Source organism: Crinia signifera, unplaced genomic scaffold, assembly GCF_055691185.1.
Source record: "Crinia signifera unplaced genomic scaffold, ASM5569118v1 HAP2_SCAFFOLD_299, whole genome shotgun sequence".
Lineage (NCBI taxonomy): Eukaryota > Metazoa > Chordata > Amphibia > Anura > Myobatrachidae > Crinia > Crinia signifera.
The window spans coordinates 93,731-111,398 of record NW_028142192.1 but is presented as its reverse complement, the minus strand read 5'-3'; the positions used below and the strand labels follow the sequence as shown (position 1 = coordinate 111,398).

The 17,668-nt window shown below is 57.3% G+C and overlaps 1 protein-coding gene across 1 annotated transcript; it reads left to right on the top strand.

The window, feature by feature from the left end:
* Positions 1-15,007: 15,007 nt before the first annotated feature.
* On the top strand, positions 15,008-16,583 carry LOC146055079 (NACHT, LRR and PYD domains-containing protein 3-like; the record flags this gene model as incomplete). Its single annotated transcript, XM_083168186.1, has 1 exon — positions 15,008-16,583. A coding segment is annotated over exon 1 (1,576 nt), but the record flags the coding sequence as incomplete, so codon positions are not given.
* Positions 16,584-17,668: the final 1,085 nt, after the last annotated feature.

Genomic DNA, 17,668 nt, shown 5'->3' with positions numbered 1-17,668 from the left:
TAATGCTCAGACAGGCAGTGGCGGGGCTGCACTGTGTGCACTGAGGACCGGCACATAGTGACCACTGCTCCCGGCATGTCTGCCCTGACCGGTGTACAGACATCAGCAGGAGTAATGCTCAGACAGGCAGTGGAGTGGCTGCACTGTGTGCACTGAGGACCGGCACATAGTGACCACTGCTCCCGGCATGTCTGCCCTGACCAGTGTACAGACATCAGCAGGAGTAATGCACAGACAGGCAGTGGCGGGGCTGCACTGTGTGCACTGAGGACCGGCACATAGTGACCACTGCTCCCGGCATGTCTGCCCTGACCGGTGTACAGACATCAGCAGGAGTAATGCTCAGACAGGCAGTGGTGGGGCTGCACTGTGTGCACTGAGGACCGGCACATAGTGACCACTGCCCCCGCATGTCTGCCCTGACCGGTGCAGAGACATCAGCAGGAGTAATGCTCAGACAGGCAGTGGCGGGGCTGCACTGTGTGCACTGAGGACCGGCACATAGTGACCACTGCCCCCCGGCATGTCTGCCCTGACCGGTGCACAGACATCAGCAGGAGTAATGCTCAGACAGGCAGTGGCGGGGCTGCACTGTGTGCACTGAGGACCGGCACGTAGTGACCACTGCCCCCCGGCATGTCTGCCCTGACCGGTGTACAGACATCAGCAGGAGTAATGCTCAGACAGGCAGTGGTGGGGCTGCACTGTGTGCACTGAGGACCGGCACATAGTGACCACTGCCCCCGCATGTCTGCCCTGACCGGTGCAGAGACATCAGCAGGAGTAATGCTCAGACAGGCAGTGGCGGGGCTGCACTGTGTGCACTGAGGACCGGCACATAGTGACCACTGCTCCCGGCATGTCTGCCCTGACCGGTGCACAGACATCAGCAGGAGTAATGCTCAGACAGGCAGTGGCGGGGCTGCACTGTGTGCACTGAGGACCGGCACGTAGTGACCACTGCCCCCCGGCATGTCTGCCCTGACCGGTGTACAGACATCAGCAGGAGTAATGCTCAGACAGGCAGTGGTGGGGCTGCACTGTGTGCACTGAGGACCGGCACATAGTGACCACTGCTCCCGGCATGTCTGCCCTGACCGGTGTAGAGACATCAGCAGGAGTAATGCTCAGACAGGCAGTGGCGGGGCTGCACTGTGTGCACTGAGGACCGGCACATAGTGATCACTGCTCCCGGCATGTCTGCCCTGACCGGTGTACAGACATCAGCAGGAGTAATGCTCAGACAGGCAGTGGCGGGGCTGCACTCTGTGCACTGAGGACCGGCACACAGTGACCACTGCTCCTGGCATGTCTGCCCTGACCGGTGTACAGACATCAGCAGGAGTAATGCTCAGACAGGCAGTGGCTGCACTGTGTGCACTGAGGACTGGCACACAGTGACCACTGCCCCCGGCATGTCTGCCCTGACCGGTGTACAGACATCAGCAGGAGTAATGCTCAGACAGGCAGTGCTGGGGCTGCACTGTGTGCACTGAGGACCGGCACATAGTGACCACTGCCCCCGGCATGTCTGCCCTGACCGGTGTACAGACATCAGCAGGAGTAATGCTCAGACAGGCAGTGGCGGGGCTGCACTGTGTGCACTGAGGACCGGCACATAGTGACCACTGCCCCCGGCATGTCTGCCCTGACCGGTGTACAGACATCAGCAGGAGTAATGCTCAGACAGGCAGTGCTGGGGCTGCACTGTGTGCACTGAGGACCAGCACATAGTGACCACTGCCCCCGGCATGTCTGCCCTGACCGGTGTACAGACATCAGCAGGAGTAATGCTCAGACAGGCAGTGGTGGGGCTGCACTGTGTGCACTGAGGACCGGCACATAGTGACCACTGCCCCCGGCATGTCTGCCCTGACCGGTGTACAGACATCAGCAGGAGTAATGCTCAGACAGGCAGTGGAGTGGCTGCACTGTGTGCACTGAGGACCGGCACATAGTGACCACTGCTCCCGGCATGTCTGCCCTGACCGGTGTACAGACATCAGGAGGAGTAATGCTCAGACAGGCAGTGGCGGGGCTGCATTGTGTGCACTGAGGACCGGCACATAGTGACCACTGCTCCCAGCATGTCTGCCCTGACCGGTGTACAGACATCAGCAGGAGTAATGCTCAGACAGGCAGTGGTGGGGCTGCACTGTGTGCACTGAGGACCAGCACATAGTGACCACTGCTCCCGGCATGTCTGCCCTGACCGGTGTACAGACAGCAGCAGAAGTAATGCTCAGGCAGGCAGTGGCGGGGCTGCACTGTGTGCACTGAGGACCGGCACATAGTGACCACTGCTCCCGGCATGTCTGCCCTGACCAGTGTACAGACATCAGCAGGAGTAATGCACAGACAGGCAGTGGCGGGGCTGCACTGTGTGCACTGAGGACCGGCACATAGTGACCACTGCTCCCGGCATGTCTGCCCTGACCGGTGTACAGACATCAGCAGGAGTAATGCTCAGACAGGCAGTGGTGGGGCTGCACTGTGTGCACTGAGGACCGGCACATAGTGACCACTGCCCCCGCATGTCTGCCCTGACCGGTGCAGAGACATCAGCAGGAGTAATGCTCAGACAGGCAGTGGCGGGGCTGCACTGTGTGCACTGAGGACCGGCACATAGTGACCACTGCCCCCCGGCATGTCTGCCCTGACCGGTGCACAGACATCAGCAGGAGTAATGCTCAGACAGGCAGTGGCGGGGCTGCACTGTGTGCACTGAGGACCGGCACGTAGTGACCACTGCCCCCCGGCATGTCTGCCCTGACCGGTGTACAGACATCAGCAGGAGTAATGCTCAGACAGGCAGTGGTGGGGCTGCACTGTGTGCACTGAGGACCGGCACATAGTGACCACTGCCCCCGCATGTCTGCCCTGACCGGTGCAGAGACATCAGCAGGAGTAATGCTCAGACAGGCAGTGGCGGGGCTGCACTGTGTGCACTGAGGACCGGCACATAGTGACCACTGCTCCCGGCATGTCTGCCCTGACCGGTGCACAGACATCAGCAGGAGTAATGCTCAGACAGGCAGTGGCGGGGCTGCACTGTGTGCACTGAGGACCGGCACGTAGTGACCACTGCCCCCCGGCATGTCTGCCCTGACCGGTGTACAGACATCAGCAGGAGTAATGCTCAGACAGGCAGTGGTGGGGCTGCACTGTGTGCACTGAGGACCGGCACATAGTGACCACTGCTCCCGGCATGTCTGCCCTGACCGGTGTAGAGACATCAGCAGGAGTAATGCTCAGACAGGCAGTGGCGGGGCTGCACTGTGTGCACTGAGGACCGGCACATAGTGATCACTGCTCCCGGCATGTCTGCCCTGACCGGTGTACAGACATCAGCAGGAGTAATGCTCAGACAGGCAGTGGCGGGGCTGCACTCTGTGCACTGAGGACCGGCACACAGTGACCACTGCTCCTGGCATGTCTGCCCTGACCGGTGTACAGACATCAGCAGGAGTAATGCTCAGACAGGCAGTGGCTGCACTGTGTGCACTGAGGACTGGCACACAGTGACCACTGCCCCCGGCATGTCTGCCCTGACCGGTGTACAGACATCAGCAGGAGTAATGCTCAGACAGGCAGTGCTGGGGCTGCACTGTGTGCACTGAGGACCGGCACATAGTGACCACTGCCCCCGGCATGTCTGCCCTGACCGGTGTACAGACATCAGCAGGAGTAATGCTCAGACAGGCAGTGGCGGGGCTGCACTGTGTGCACTGAGGACTGGCACACAGTGACCACTGCCCCCGGCATGTCTGCCCTGACCGGTGTACAGACATCAGCAGGAGTAATGCTCAGACAGGCAGTGGCGGAGCTGCACTGTGTGCACTGAGGACCGGCACATAGTGACCACTGCCCCCGGCATGTCTGCCCTGACCGGTGTACAGACATCAGCAGGAGTAATGCTCAGACAGGCAGTGGCGGGGCTGCACTGTGTGCACTGAGGACCGGCACATAGTGACCACTGCTCCCGGCATGTCTGCCCTGACCGGTGTACAGACATCAGCAGGAGTAATGCTCAGACAGGCAGTGCTGGGGCTGCACTGTGTGCACTGAGGACCGGCACATAGTGACCATTGCTCCCGGCATGTCTGACCTGACCGGTGTACAGACATCAGCAGGAGTAATGCTCAGACAGGCAGTGCTGGGGCTGCACTGTGTTCACTGAGGACCGGCACATAGTGACCACTGCTCCCGGCATGTCTGCCCTGACCGGTGAAGAGACATCAGCAGGAGTAATGCTCAGACAGGCAGTGGCGGGGCTGCATTGTGTGCACTCAGGACCGGCACATAGTGACCACTGCTCCCGGGATGTCTGCCCTGACCGGTGTAGAGACATCAGCAGGAGTAATGCTCAGACAGGCAGTGGTAGGGCTGCACTGTGTGCACTGAGGACCGGCACATAGTGACCACTGCTCTCGGCATGTCTGCCCTGACCGGTGTACAGACATCAGCAGGAGTAATGCTCAGACAGGCAGTGCTGGGGCTGCACTGTGTGCACTGAGGACCGGCACATAGTGACCACTGCTCCCGGCATGTCTGCCCTGACCGGTGTACAGACATCAGCAGGAGTAATGCTCAGACAGGCAGTGGTGGGGCTGCACTGTGTGCACTGAGGACCGGCACATAGTGACCACTGCTCCCGGCATGTCTGCCCTGACCGGTGTGCTGACATCAGCAGGAGTAATGCTCAGACAGGCAGTGGTGGGGCTGCACTGTGTGCACTGAGGACCGGCACATAGTGACCACTGCTCCCGGCATGTCTGCCCTGACCGGTTTACAGACATCAGCAGGAGTAATGCTCAGACAGGCAGTGGAGTGGCTGCACTGTGTGCACTGAGGACCGGCACATAGTGACCACTGCCCCCGGCATGTCTGCCCTGACCGGTGTACAGACATCAGCAGGAGTAATGCTCAGACAGGCAGTGGCGGGGCTGCACTGTGTGCACTGAGGACCGGCACACAGTGACCACTGCTCCCGGCATGTCTGCCCTGACCGGTGTAGAGACATCAGCAGGAGTAATGCTCAGACAGGCAGTGGCGGGGCTGCACTGTGTGCACTGAGGACCGGCACATAGTGATCACTGCTCCCGGCATGTCTGCCCTGACCGGTGTACAGACATCAGCAGGAGTAATGCTCAGACAGGCAGTGGCGGGGCTGCACTCTGTGCACTGAGGACCGGCACACAGTGACCACTGCTCCTGGCATGTCTGCCCTGACCGGTGTAGAGACATCAGCAGGAGTAATGCTCAGACAGGCAGTGGAGGGGCTGCACTGTGTGCACTGAGGACCGGCACATAGTGACCACTACTCCCGGTATGTCTGCCCTGACCGGTGTACAGACATCAGCAGGAGTAATGCTCAGACAGGCAGTGGCTGCACTGTGTGCACTGAGGACCGGCACATAGTGACCACTGCTCCCGGCATGACTACCCTGACCGGTGTACAGACATCAGCAGGAGTAATGCTCAGACAGGCAGTGGTGGGGTGGCACTGTGTGCACTGAGGACCGGCACATAGTGACCACTGCTCCCCGCATGTCTGCCCTGACCGGTGTACAGACATCAGCAGGAGTAATGCTCAGACATGCAGTGGCTGCACTGTGTGCACTGAGGACCGGCACATAGCGACCACTGCTCCCGGCATGTCTGCCCTGACCGGTGTACAGACATCAGCAGGAGTAATGCTCAGACAGGCAGTGGCTGCACTGTGTGCACTGAGGACCGGCACATAGTGACCACTGCTCCCGGCATGACTACCCTGACCGGTGTACAGACATCAGCAGGAGTAATGCTCAGACAGGCAGTGGTGGGGTGGCACTGTGTGCACTGAGGACCGGCACATAGTGACCACTGCTCCCCGCATGTCTGCCCTGACCGGTGTACAGACATCAGCAGGAGTAATGCTCAGACAGGCAGTGGCGGGGCTGCACTGTGTGCACTGAGGACCGGCACATAGTGACCACTGCTCCCGGCATGTCTGCCCTGACCGGTGTACAGACATCAGCAGGAGTAATGCTCAGACAGACAGTGGCGGGGCTGCACTGTGTGCACTGAGGACCGGCACACAGTGACCACTGCTCCCGGCATGTCTGCCCTGACCGGTGTAGAGACATCAGCAGGAGTAATGCTCAGACAGGCAGCGGTGGGGCTGCACTGTGTGCACTGAGGACCGGCACATAGTGATCACTGCTCCCGGCATGTCTGCCCTGACCGGTGTACAGACATCAGCAGGAGTAATGCTCAGACAGGCAGTGCTGGGGCTGCACTGTGTGCACTGAGGACCGGCACATAGTGACCACTGCTCCCGGCATGTCTGCCCTGACCGATGTACAGACATCAGCAGGAGTAATGCTCAGACAGGCAGTGGCGGGGCTGCACTCTGTGCACTGAGGACCGGCACACAGTGACCACTGCTCCTGGCATGTCTGCCCTGACCGGTGTAGAGACATCAGCAGGAGTAATGCTCAGACAGGCAGTGGAGGGGCTGCACTGTGTGCACTGAGGACCGGCACATAGTGACCACTACTCCCGGTATGTCTGCCCTGACCGGTGTACAGACATCACCAGGAGTAATGCTCAGACAGGCAGTGGCGGGGCTGCACTGTGTGCACTGAGGACCGGCACATAGTGACCACTGCTCCCGGCATGTCTGCCCTGACCGGTGTACAGACATCAGCAGGAGTAATGCTTAGACAGGCAGTGGCTGCACTGTGTGCACTGAGGACCGGCACATAGTGACCACTGCTCCCGGCATGTCTGCCCTGACCGGTGTACAGACATCAGCAGGAGTAATGCTCAGACAGGCAGTGGCGGGGCTGCACTGTGTGCACTGAGGACCGGCACATAGTGACCACTGCCCCCGGCATGTCTGTCCTGACCGGTGCACAGACATCAGCAGGAGTAATGCTCAGACAGGCAGTGGTGGGGCTGCACTGTGTGCACTGAGGACCGGCACATAGTGACCACTGCTCCCGGCATGTCTGCCCTGACCGGTGTACAGACATCAGCAGGAGTAATGCTCAGACAGACAGTGGCGGGGCTGCACTGTGTGCACTGAGGACCGGCACATAGTTACCACTGCTCCCGGCATGTCTGCCCTGACCGGTGTACAGACATCAGGAGGAGTAATGCTCAGACAGGCAGTGGCGGGGCTGCATTGTGTGCACTGAGGACCGGCACATAGTGACCACTGCTCCCAGCATGTCTGCCCTGACCGGTGTACAGACATCAGCAGGAGTAATGCTCAGACAGGCAGTGGTGGGGCTGCACTGTGTGCACTGAGGACCAGCACATAGTGACCACTGCTCCCGGCATGTCTGCCCTGACCGGTGTACAGACAGCAGCAGAAGTAATGCTCAGGCAGGCAGTGGCGGGGCTGCACTGTGTGCACTGAGGACCGGCACATAGTGACCACTGCTCCCGGCATGTCTGCCCTGACCAGTGTACAGACATCAGCAGGAGTAATGCACAGACAGGCAGTGGCGGGGCTGCACTGTGTGCACTGAGGACCGGCACATAGTGACCACTGCTCCCGGCATGTCTGCCCTGACCGGTGTACAGACATCAGCAGGAGTAATGCTCAGACAGGCAGTGGTGGGGCTGCACTGTGTGCACTGAGGACCGGCACATAGTGACCACTGCCCCCGCATGTCTGCCCTGACCGGTGCAGAGACATCAGCAGGAGTAATGCTCAGACAGGCAGTGGCGGGGCTGCACTGTGTGCACTGAGGACCGGCACATAGTGACCACTGCCCCCCGGCATGTCTGACCTGACCGGTGTACAGACATCAGCAGGAGTAATGCTCAGACAGGCTGTGGCGGGGCTGCACTGTGTGCACTGAGGACTGGCACATAGTGACCACTGCTCCCGGCATGTCTGACCTGACCGGTGTACAGGCATCAGCAGGAGTAATGCTCAGACAGGCAGTGGCGGGGCTGCACTGTGTGCACTGAGGACCGGCACATAGTGACCACTTCCCCCGGCATGTCTGCCCTGACCGGTGTACAGACATCAGCAGGAGTAATGCTCAGACAGGCAGTGCTGGGGCTGCACTGTGTGCACTGAGGACCGGCACATAGTGACCACTGCCCCCGGCATGTCTGCCCTGACCGGTGTACAGACATCAGCAGGAGTAATGCTCAGACAGGCAGTGGTGGGGCTGCACTGTGTGCACTGAGGACTGGCACATAGTGACCACTGCTCTTGGCATGTCTGCCCTGACCGGTGTACAGACATCAGCAGGAGTAATGCTCAGACAAGCAGTGGCGGGGCTGCACTGTGTGCACTGAGGACCGGCACATAGTGACCACTGCTCCTGGCATGTCTGCCCTGACCGGTGCAGAGACATCAGCAGGAGAAATGCTCAGACAGGCAGTGGCGGGGCTGCACTGTGTGCACTGAGGACTGGCACATAGTGACCACTGCTCCCGGCATGTCTGCCCTGACCGGTGTACAGACATCAGCAGGAGTAATGCTCATACAGTCAGTGGCGGGGCTGCACTGTGTGCAATGAGGACCGGCACATAGTGACCACTGCCCCCGGCATGTCTGCCCTGACCGGTGTACAGACATCAGCAGGAGTAATGCTCAGACAGGCAGTGCTGGGGCTGCACTGTGTGCACTGAGGACCGGCACATAGTGACCACTGCTCCCGGCATGTCTGCCCTGACCGGTGCACAGACATCAGCAGGAGTAATGCTCAGACAGGCAGTGGCGGGGCTGCACTGTGTGCACTGAGGACCGGCACGTAGTGACCACTGCCCCCCGGCATGTCTGCCCTGACCGGTGTACAGACATCAGCAGGAGTAATGCTCAGACAGGCAGTGGTGGGGCTGCACTGTGTGCACTGAGGACCGGCACATAGTGACCACTGCTCCCGGCATGTCTGCCCTGACCGGTGTAGAGACATCAGCAGGAGTAATGCTCAGACAGGCAGTGGCGGGGCTGCACTGTGTGCACTGAGGACCGGCACATAGTGATCACTGCTCCCGGCATGTCTGCCCTGACCGGTGTACAGACATCAGCAGGAGTAATGCTCAGACAGGCAGTGGCGGGGCTGCACTCTGTGCACTGAGGACCGGCACACAGTGACCACTGCTCCTGGCATGTCTGCCCTGACCGGTGTACAGACATCAGCAGGAGTAATGCTCAGACAGGCAGTGGCTGCACTGTGTGCACTGAGGACTGGCACACAGTGACCACTGCCCCCGGCATGTCTGCCCTGACCGGTGTACAGACATCAGCAGGAGTAATGCTCAGACAGGCAGTGCTGGGGCTGCACTGTGTGCACTGAGGACCGGCACATAGTGACCACTGCCCCCGGGATGTCTGCCCTGACCGGTGTACAGACATCAGCAGGAGTAATGCTCAGACAGGCAGTGGCGGGGCTGCACTGTGTGCACTGAGGACTGGCACACAGTGACCACTGCCCCCGGCATGTCTGCCCTGACCGGTGTACAGACATCAGCAGGAGTAATGCTCAGACAGGCAGTGGCGGAGCTGCACTGTGTGCACTGAGGACCGGCACATAGTGACCACTGCCCCCGGCATGTCTGCCCTGACCGGTGTACAGACATCAGCAGGAGTAATGCTCAGACAGGCAGTGGCGGGGCTGCACTGTGTGCACTGAGGACCGGCACATAGTGACCACTGCTCCCGGCATGTCTGCCCTGACCGGTGTACAGACATCAGCAGGAGTAATGCTCAGACAGGCAGTGCTGGGGCTGCACTGTGTGCACTGAGGACCGGCACATAGTGACCATTGCTCCCGGCATGTCTGACCTGACCGGTGTACAGACATCAGCAGGAGTAATGCTCAGACAGGCAGTGCTGGGGCTGCACTGTGTTCACTGAGGACCGGCACATAGTGACCACTGCTCCCGGCATGTCTGCCCTGACCGGTGAAGAGACATCAGCAGGAGTAATGCTCAGACAGGCAGTGGCGGGGCTGCATTGTGTGCACTCAGGACCGGCACATAGTGACCACTGCTCCCGGGATGTCTGCCCTGACCGGTGTAGAGACATCAGCAGGAGTAATGCTCAGACAGGCAGTGGTAGGGCTGCACTGTGTGCACTGAGGACCGGCACATAGTGACCACTGCTCTCGGCATGTCTGCCCTGACCGGTGTACAGACATCAGCAGGAGTAATGCTCAGACAGGCAGTGCTGGGGCTGCACTGTGTGCACTGAGGACCGGCACATAGTGACCACTGCTCCCGGCATGTCTGCCCTGACCGGTGTACAGACATCAGCAGGAGTAATGCTCAGACAGGCAGTGGTGGGGCTGCACTGTGTGCACTGAGGACCGGCACATAGTGACCACTGCTCCCGGCATGTCTGCCCTGACCGGTGTGCAGACATCAGCAGGAGTAATGCTCAGACAGGCAGTGGTGGGGCTGCACTGTGTGCACTGAGGACCGGCACATAGTGACCACTGCTCCCGGCATGTCTGCCCTGACCGGTGTACAGACATCAGCAGGAGTAATGCTCAGACAGGCAGTGGAGTGGCTGCACTGTGTGCACTGAGGACCGGCACATAGTGACCACTGCCCCCGGCATGTCTGCCCTGACCGGTGTACAGACATCAGCAGGAGTAATGCTCAGACAGGCAGTGGCGGGGCTGCACTGTGTGCACTGAGGACCGGCACACAGTGACCACTGCTCCCGGCATGTCTGCCCTGACCGGTGTAGAGACATCAGCAGGAGTAATGCTCAGACAGGCAGTGGCGGGGCTGCACTGTGTGCACTGAGGACCGGCACATAGTGATCACTGCTCCCGGCATGTCTGCCCTGACCGGTGTACAGACATCAGCAGGAGTAATGCTCAGACAGGCAGTGGCGGGGCTGCACTCTGTGCACTGAGGACCGGCACACAGTGACCACTGCTCCTGGCATGTCTGCCCTGACCGGTGTAGAGACATCAGCAGGAGTAATGCTCAGACAGGCAGTGGAGGGGCTGCACTGTGTGCACTGAGGACCGGCACATAGTGACCACTACTCCCGGTATGTCTGCCCTGACCGGTGTACAGACATCAGCAGGAGTAATGCTCAGACAGGCAGTGGCTGCACTGTGTGCACTGAGGACCGGCACATAGTGACCACTGCTCCCGGCATGACTACCCTGACCGGTGTACAGACATCAGCAGGAGTAATGCTCAGACAGGCAGTGGTGGGGTGGCACTGTGTGCACTGAGGACCGGCACATAGTGACCACTGCTCCCCGCATGTCTGCCCTGACCGGTGTACAGACATCAGCAGGAGTAATGCTCAGACAGGCAGTGGCTGCACTGTGTGCACTGAGGACCGGCACATAGCGACCACTGCTCCCGGCATGTCTGCCCTGACCGGTGTACAGACATCAGCAGGAGTAATGCTCAGACAGGCAGTGGCTGCACTGTGTGCACTGAGGACCGGCACATAGTGACCACTGCTCCCGGCATGACTACCCTGACCGGTGTACAGACATCAGCAGGAGTAATGCTCAGACAGGCAGTGGTGGGGTGGCACTGTGTGCACTGAGGACCGGCACATAGTGACCACTGCTCCCCGCATGTCTGCCCTGACCGGTGTACAGACATCAGCAGGAGTAATGCTCAGACAGGCAGTGGCGGGGCTGCACTGTGTGCACTGAGGACCGGCACATAGTGACCACTGCTCCCGGCATGTCTGCCCTGACCGGTGTACAGACATCAGCAGGAGTAATGCTCAGACAGACAGTGGCGGGGCTGCACTGTGTGCACTGAGGACCGGCACACAGTGACCACTGCTCCCGGCATGTCTGCCCTGACCGGTGTAGAGACATCAGCAGGAGTAATGCTCAGACAGGCAGCGGTGGGGCTGCACTGTGTGCACTGAGGACCGGCACATAGTGATCACTGCTCCCGGCATGTCTGCCCTGACCGGTGTACAGACATCAGCAGGAGTAATGCTCAGACAGGCAGTGCTGGGGCTGCACTGTGTGCACTGAGGACCGGCACATAGTGACCACTGCTCCCGGCATGTCTGCCCTGACCGATGTACAGACATCAGCAGGAGTAATGCTCAGACAGGCAGTGGCGGGGCTGCACTCTGTGCACTGAGGACCGGCACACAGTGACCACTGCTCCTGGCATGTCTGCCCTGACCGGTGTAGAGACATCAGCAGGAGTAATGCTCAGACAGGCAGTGGAGGGGCTGCACTGTGTGCACTGAGGACCGGCACATAGTGACCACTACTCCCGGTATGTCTGCCCTGACCGGTGTACAGACATCAGCAGGAGTAATGCTCAGACAGGCAGTGGCGGGGCTGCACTGTGTGCACTGAGGACCGGCACATAGTGACCACTGCTCCCGGCATGTCTGCCCTGACCGGTGTACAGACATCAGCAGGAGTAATGCTTAGACAGGCAGTGGCTGCACTGTGTGCACTGAGGACCGGCACATAGTGACCACTGCTCCCGGCATGTCTGCCCTGACCGGTGTACAGACATCAGCAGGAGTAATGCTCAGACAGGCAGTGGCGGGGCTGCACTGTGTGCACTGAGGACCGGCACATAGTGACCACTGCCCCCGGCATGTCTGTCCTGACCGGTGCACAGACATCAGCAGGAGTAATGCTCAGACAGGCAGTGGTGGGGCTGCACTGTGTGCACTGAGGACCGGCACATAGTGACCACTGCTCCCGGCATGTCTGCCCTGACCGGTGTACAGACATCAGCAGGAGTAATGCTCAGACAGACAGTGGCGGGGCTGCACTGTGTGCACTGAGGACCGGCACATAGTTACCACTGCTCTCGGCATGTCTGCCCTGACCGGTGTACAGACATCAGCAGGAGTAATGCTCAGACAGGCAGTGGCGGGGCTGCACTGTGTGCACTGAGGACCGGCACATAGTGACCACTGCTCCCGGCATGTCTGCCCTGACCGGTGTACAGACATCAGCAGGAGTAATGCTCAGACAGGCAGTGGTGGGGCTGCACTGTGTGCACTGAGGACCGGCACATAGTGACCACTGCTCCCGGCATGTCTGCCCTGACCGGTGTACAGACATCAGCAGGAGTAATGCTCAGACAGGCAGTGGCGGGGCTGCACTGTGTGCACTGAGGACTGGCACATAGTGACCACTGCTCCCGGCATGTCTGCCCTGACCGGTGTACAGACATCAGCAGGAGTAATGCTCAGACAGGCAGTGGCGGGGCTGCACTGTGTGCACTGAGGACCGGCACATAGTGACCACTGCTCCCGGCATGTCTGCCCTGACCGGTGTACAGACATCAGCAGGAGTAATGCTCAGACAGGCAGTGGCGGGGCTGCACTGTGTGCACTGAGGACCGGCACATAGTGACCACTGCTCCCGGCATGTCTGCCCTGACCGGTGTACAGACATCAGCAGGAGTAATGCTCAGACAGGCAGTGGCGGGGCTGCACTGTGTGCACTGAGGACCGGCACATAGTGACCACTGCTCCCGGCATGTCTGCCCTGACCAGTGTACAGACAGCAGCAGGAGTAATGCTCAGACAGGCAGTGGCGGGGCTGCACTGTGTGCAATGAGGACTGGCACATGGTGTCCATGCTCCCGGCATGTCTGCCCTGACCGGTGTACAGACATCAGCAGGAGTAATGCTCAGACAGACAGTGGCGGGGCTGCACTGTGTGCACTGAGGACCGGCACATAGTTACCACTGCTCCCGGCATGTCTGCCCTGACCGGTGTACAGACATCAGCAGGAGTAATGCTCAGACAGGCTGTGGAGTGGCCGGTAATGAGATAGTCTGGTCTGCTAACAGGAAGGCATCCGTCTGCTGATAGTCATTATTATTACTCCTTATATAGTGGCAGCATGTCCCACAGTACAGTGCAGAGCAGATGTGGTCCCTGATACACAGAGCTAACAGTCTAACAGCCCCTTCTTCCATCAAACACATCATTATATCACCCCTTATTAAGAAACCTTCTATGTACTTAGACTTTCTATCAAACTATTATTACACCATTTCTATTGCCTCCTCATTTCCTCCAAACTCCTTGAAAGTATTGTCTAATCCCTCCATCCCCCCCCCCATACCACCACTGTACCTGGCATCTCTGTTCCTGACCCTATAGAGTGACATGTTACCTAGGGAACCTACAGACCTTGCACCGGCACAGTACCAGTCACAGTGTCTTCACTTCTGTTTACTGTACATCTGAGATCAATTGTAAATGAAGATCATAATAAACAATCAATGTTAGTTTTTGTTCCTCTGAGTCATTCTAGTAACACATGTATCTATTTATCTCTGAATTATTGGGAATATATTCTTTCTTGGTTTAACCCCTTGAGTGGGGAGTTTTGCTGGGACAGGGCAAACCTACTGGGGTAGGTTTGTCCTGCCCCAGCAAAACTCACCACAGAGCTGTGGGCCACCCTCCCTGTCACTCCCCCTCCCCCTCGCTCCCCCTCATCTCTACTCCAGGATTGCACGCCAGAGCTTCCGGGCCCTTCCACCACCCCAGCCTTCGTTCATAACATGTGGCAGGCTCTGGGATGTTCGGGGCAGCTCGGCAGGACTTGGGCACCCGAACTCCCGAGTCCCCTCGAGCCACGCCGAACATCATCGAGCCTGCCGCCAGCCACCTGCTTACTACTACAACTAATGGTGGCTGGGACACGGGGGCTCTGGCCGGTGTATGATCGCCGGAGAGGTGAGGGGCAGCAATGGGAGGGGTGGGGAGAGGAGAGCGGTCACTGTGGGGGTGCCCGGACAGGTGATGCGCCAGTGGTGCACACCTTCTTCTTAGTGGTATGCCCGGAAACTTTCCAGGACAGCCCGCTGTGGCAGCGCAGCTAAACCCAGAAACTTTCCGGGTATAGCACTCTAGTGGTTAAAGAACATCCAGTGTTCTCACAGTCTGTACTTGGCAGATAAAGCCTCACTGACTGAAGAGCTGCCATTTCTGTTGTGCATGTCAAAGTACTTACTGTATTATTCATATATACTTTATCATCCTGTACAGGCTGCAGATTACAGTACATGGAGCAGATGACCGAGAAATACAGTGTTATTAAACATCATGATAAAAGATTAGGGCAAGGTCTGAATATGAAGAAGGAATACACCAGTCTTCTACTGATCAAGAATCATCGGGATGAGAAGGAGAGACAACATGAGATAACAGCTTCAGGCCGGAGACATCTACAGGTTATGGCAGAAAGATCATCAGATTCACCAATCACTATACCGGCTCTGTTTGACCCGTATGATGATGGAATTATTCCCAAGACTGTGGTGTTACAGGGACCTGCTGGGATAGGGAAGACTATGACCTCCCAGAAGATCATGCTAAACTGGGCCTCCGGGGATCTGTATAAGGACCAGTTCCAGTTTGTGTTCTACATAAGCTGTAGAGAAGTCAACACCATCACTGGTAACATAAGCCTGGCTGGGTATTTATCCAACTATTGTGATCTGACCTGTCCTCCTGATCTGTTGCAATCAGTCTTCCGTACTTCAAAAGAAATACTTTTTATTGTGGATGGTTTGGATGAATTCAAATGGTCACCAATGAATCGCACTGAGGGTTGTAAAGATCCGTTTCAGGAGGTCTCAAAAGAAATTCTTCTACAGAGTTTGTGTAAGAAGACCCTGCTCAGTGGCAGCTCAGTCATCCTCACCACACGACCACTGTCACTGGTGAAGCTGGTGGACTCTGTTGAACATCTCCGTTATGTGGAGATTCTGGGATTTACAGGGAAGGACCGTGAGGAATATTTTTATAATTTTTTTGACACCAGAGAACAAGCAGATCTGGCTCTCAGTGCAATAAAGGACAATGACTCTGTGTACACCATGTGTGTTATCCCTGGAATATGCTGGATTGTATGTACTGTAATGAGACCGCTAATAAAACAGGGATCATCTGTGATTAAATGCAAGACAGCCACATCCATTTACCTACTGTACCTGAAGAGTTTAATAAATCATCATGGAAGGGACTCTGCCCGGCCTATAAGCACATGTATACGGAAGCTGTGTGCTCTGGCCAAGGAAGGAGTTTGGGACCAGAGAATTCTATTTGATGAATCAGATCTTGTAAGACATGACCTCTCTATGTCAGAGCTGGAGTCTGTGTTTCTGATTGAGAACATCTTCTATAGGGACGGTGAGACCCGCACCTGCTACAGCTTCATCCATCTGAGTGTGCAGGAGTTCTTTGCTGCTCTATACTATGTCCTGGGTGAACCACCTTTATCTAATCTCCAGAATAGGGATATAAACCATTTACTGAGAGCATCAGAATATAGCCCACATCTAAAACTAACTGTAAGATTCTTATTTGGTCTTTGTAATGAAGCACAGATTGAGGAGACTCAGAGAGTCATTGGCTGTGACATTTCCTTTACAGAAAAACCTGTCTTGGAGGAATGGCTGAAGACACAGTCACCAGACTTCCATAATGAGATACTGCACTGCCTGTATGAGACACAGGATGAGGACTTTGTGAGGAGAATGATGTCTCACTTTCCTATAATACCGATTACAGGCCTTGGTGATACAGAAGGGAATGAGAACATTGGTTACTGGGCTGTGGCCTACTGCTTGGAGAGAAGTACAATACAGCATGAAGTCACTTTTAGTGGCTATATAATAGGACAGAAGGCTCGGAGTGCTCTATCTAATGCACTGTATAAGTGTTCACAGCTTACGTACGTATTTCACACATTACTAAGAATTTGTGAGAGTGTGTGTGTGTCTATGTGTGTGTGTGTGTGTGTGTGTGCATGTCTGTTTGTGTGTGTGTGCATGTCTGTGTGTGTGTGTGTAAGTGTGCATGTCTATGTGTGCGTTTGCGTGCGTGTGTGTGTGCATGTCTATGTGTGCATGTCTATGTGTGCGTTTGCGCGCGTGTGTGTGCATGTCTATGTGTGTGTGTGTGTGTGCGTGTGCGTGGTCTGTAGATTTTCAGGTAGCAAATGAAAGGTTTGATCCTAATGTAAGTTGTGTTCTGTTACATAGCTCTGTACACTGAGAGGACATGGTAAGGACTAACGTGCTGGAGCCAGTGGTGGCTCCAGAGGGGGGGGTGGGATCATTCGTCAGACTGCATTTAGGTCTACACCATTAGGTCGACTTGCATTTAGGTCGACCTGACTGAAGATCGACATGGGTCAGGTCGACAGGGTCATTAGGTCGACAGGGTCATTAGGTCGACAGTGAAAAAGTTTCAAAAAAACATGGCACCGCGTCCCCTCGCCATGCTTCGGGCACGGTACCTCGCTATGCTCGGCACACTACTTTATTCTCCCACCACGCCCTAGTGGATGGTAGGGCATGAAATACCACCTGTCGGCACATGTCGACTCAAACAGTCAAATGACCCCATGTCGACCTTTAGCCATTTGACCTTCCCCCTGTCGACCTGTCATGTCGACCTAAATGCAGGTCTACCTAGTGGTGTAGACAATATGACCGTATCCCCCAGAGGAGGGGGGGGGGGGGTGCAGCACAGTCCAATATTCAAATAGCGGAGCCACATGTTTGGATGACAGCAGCAATGTGACCATCAGACAGGTGTTACAGGGGCAGCAGCCATAGCCCAGCGCACAGCAGCCATGTGACCATCAGGCAGGTGTTACAGGGGCAGCAGCCATAGCCCAGCACACAGCAGCAATGTGACCATCAGACAGGTGTTAC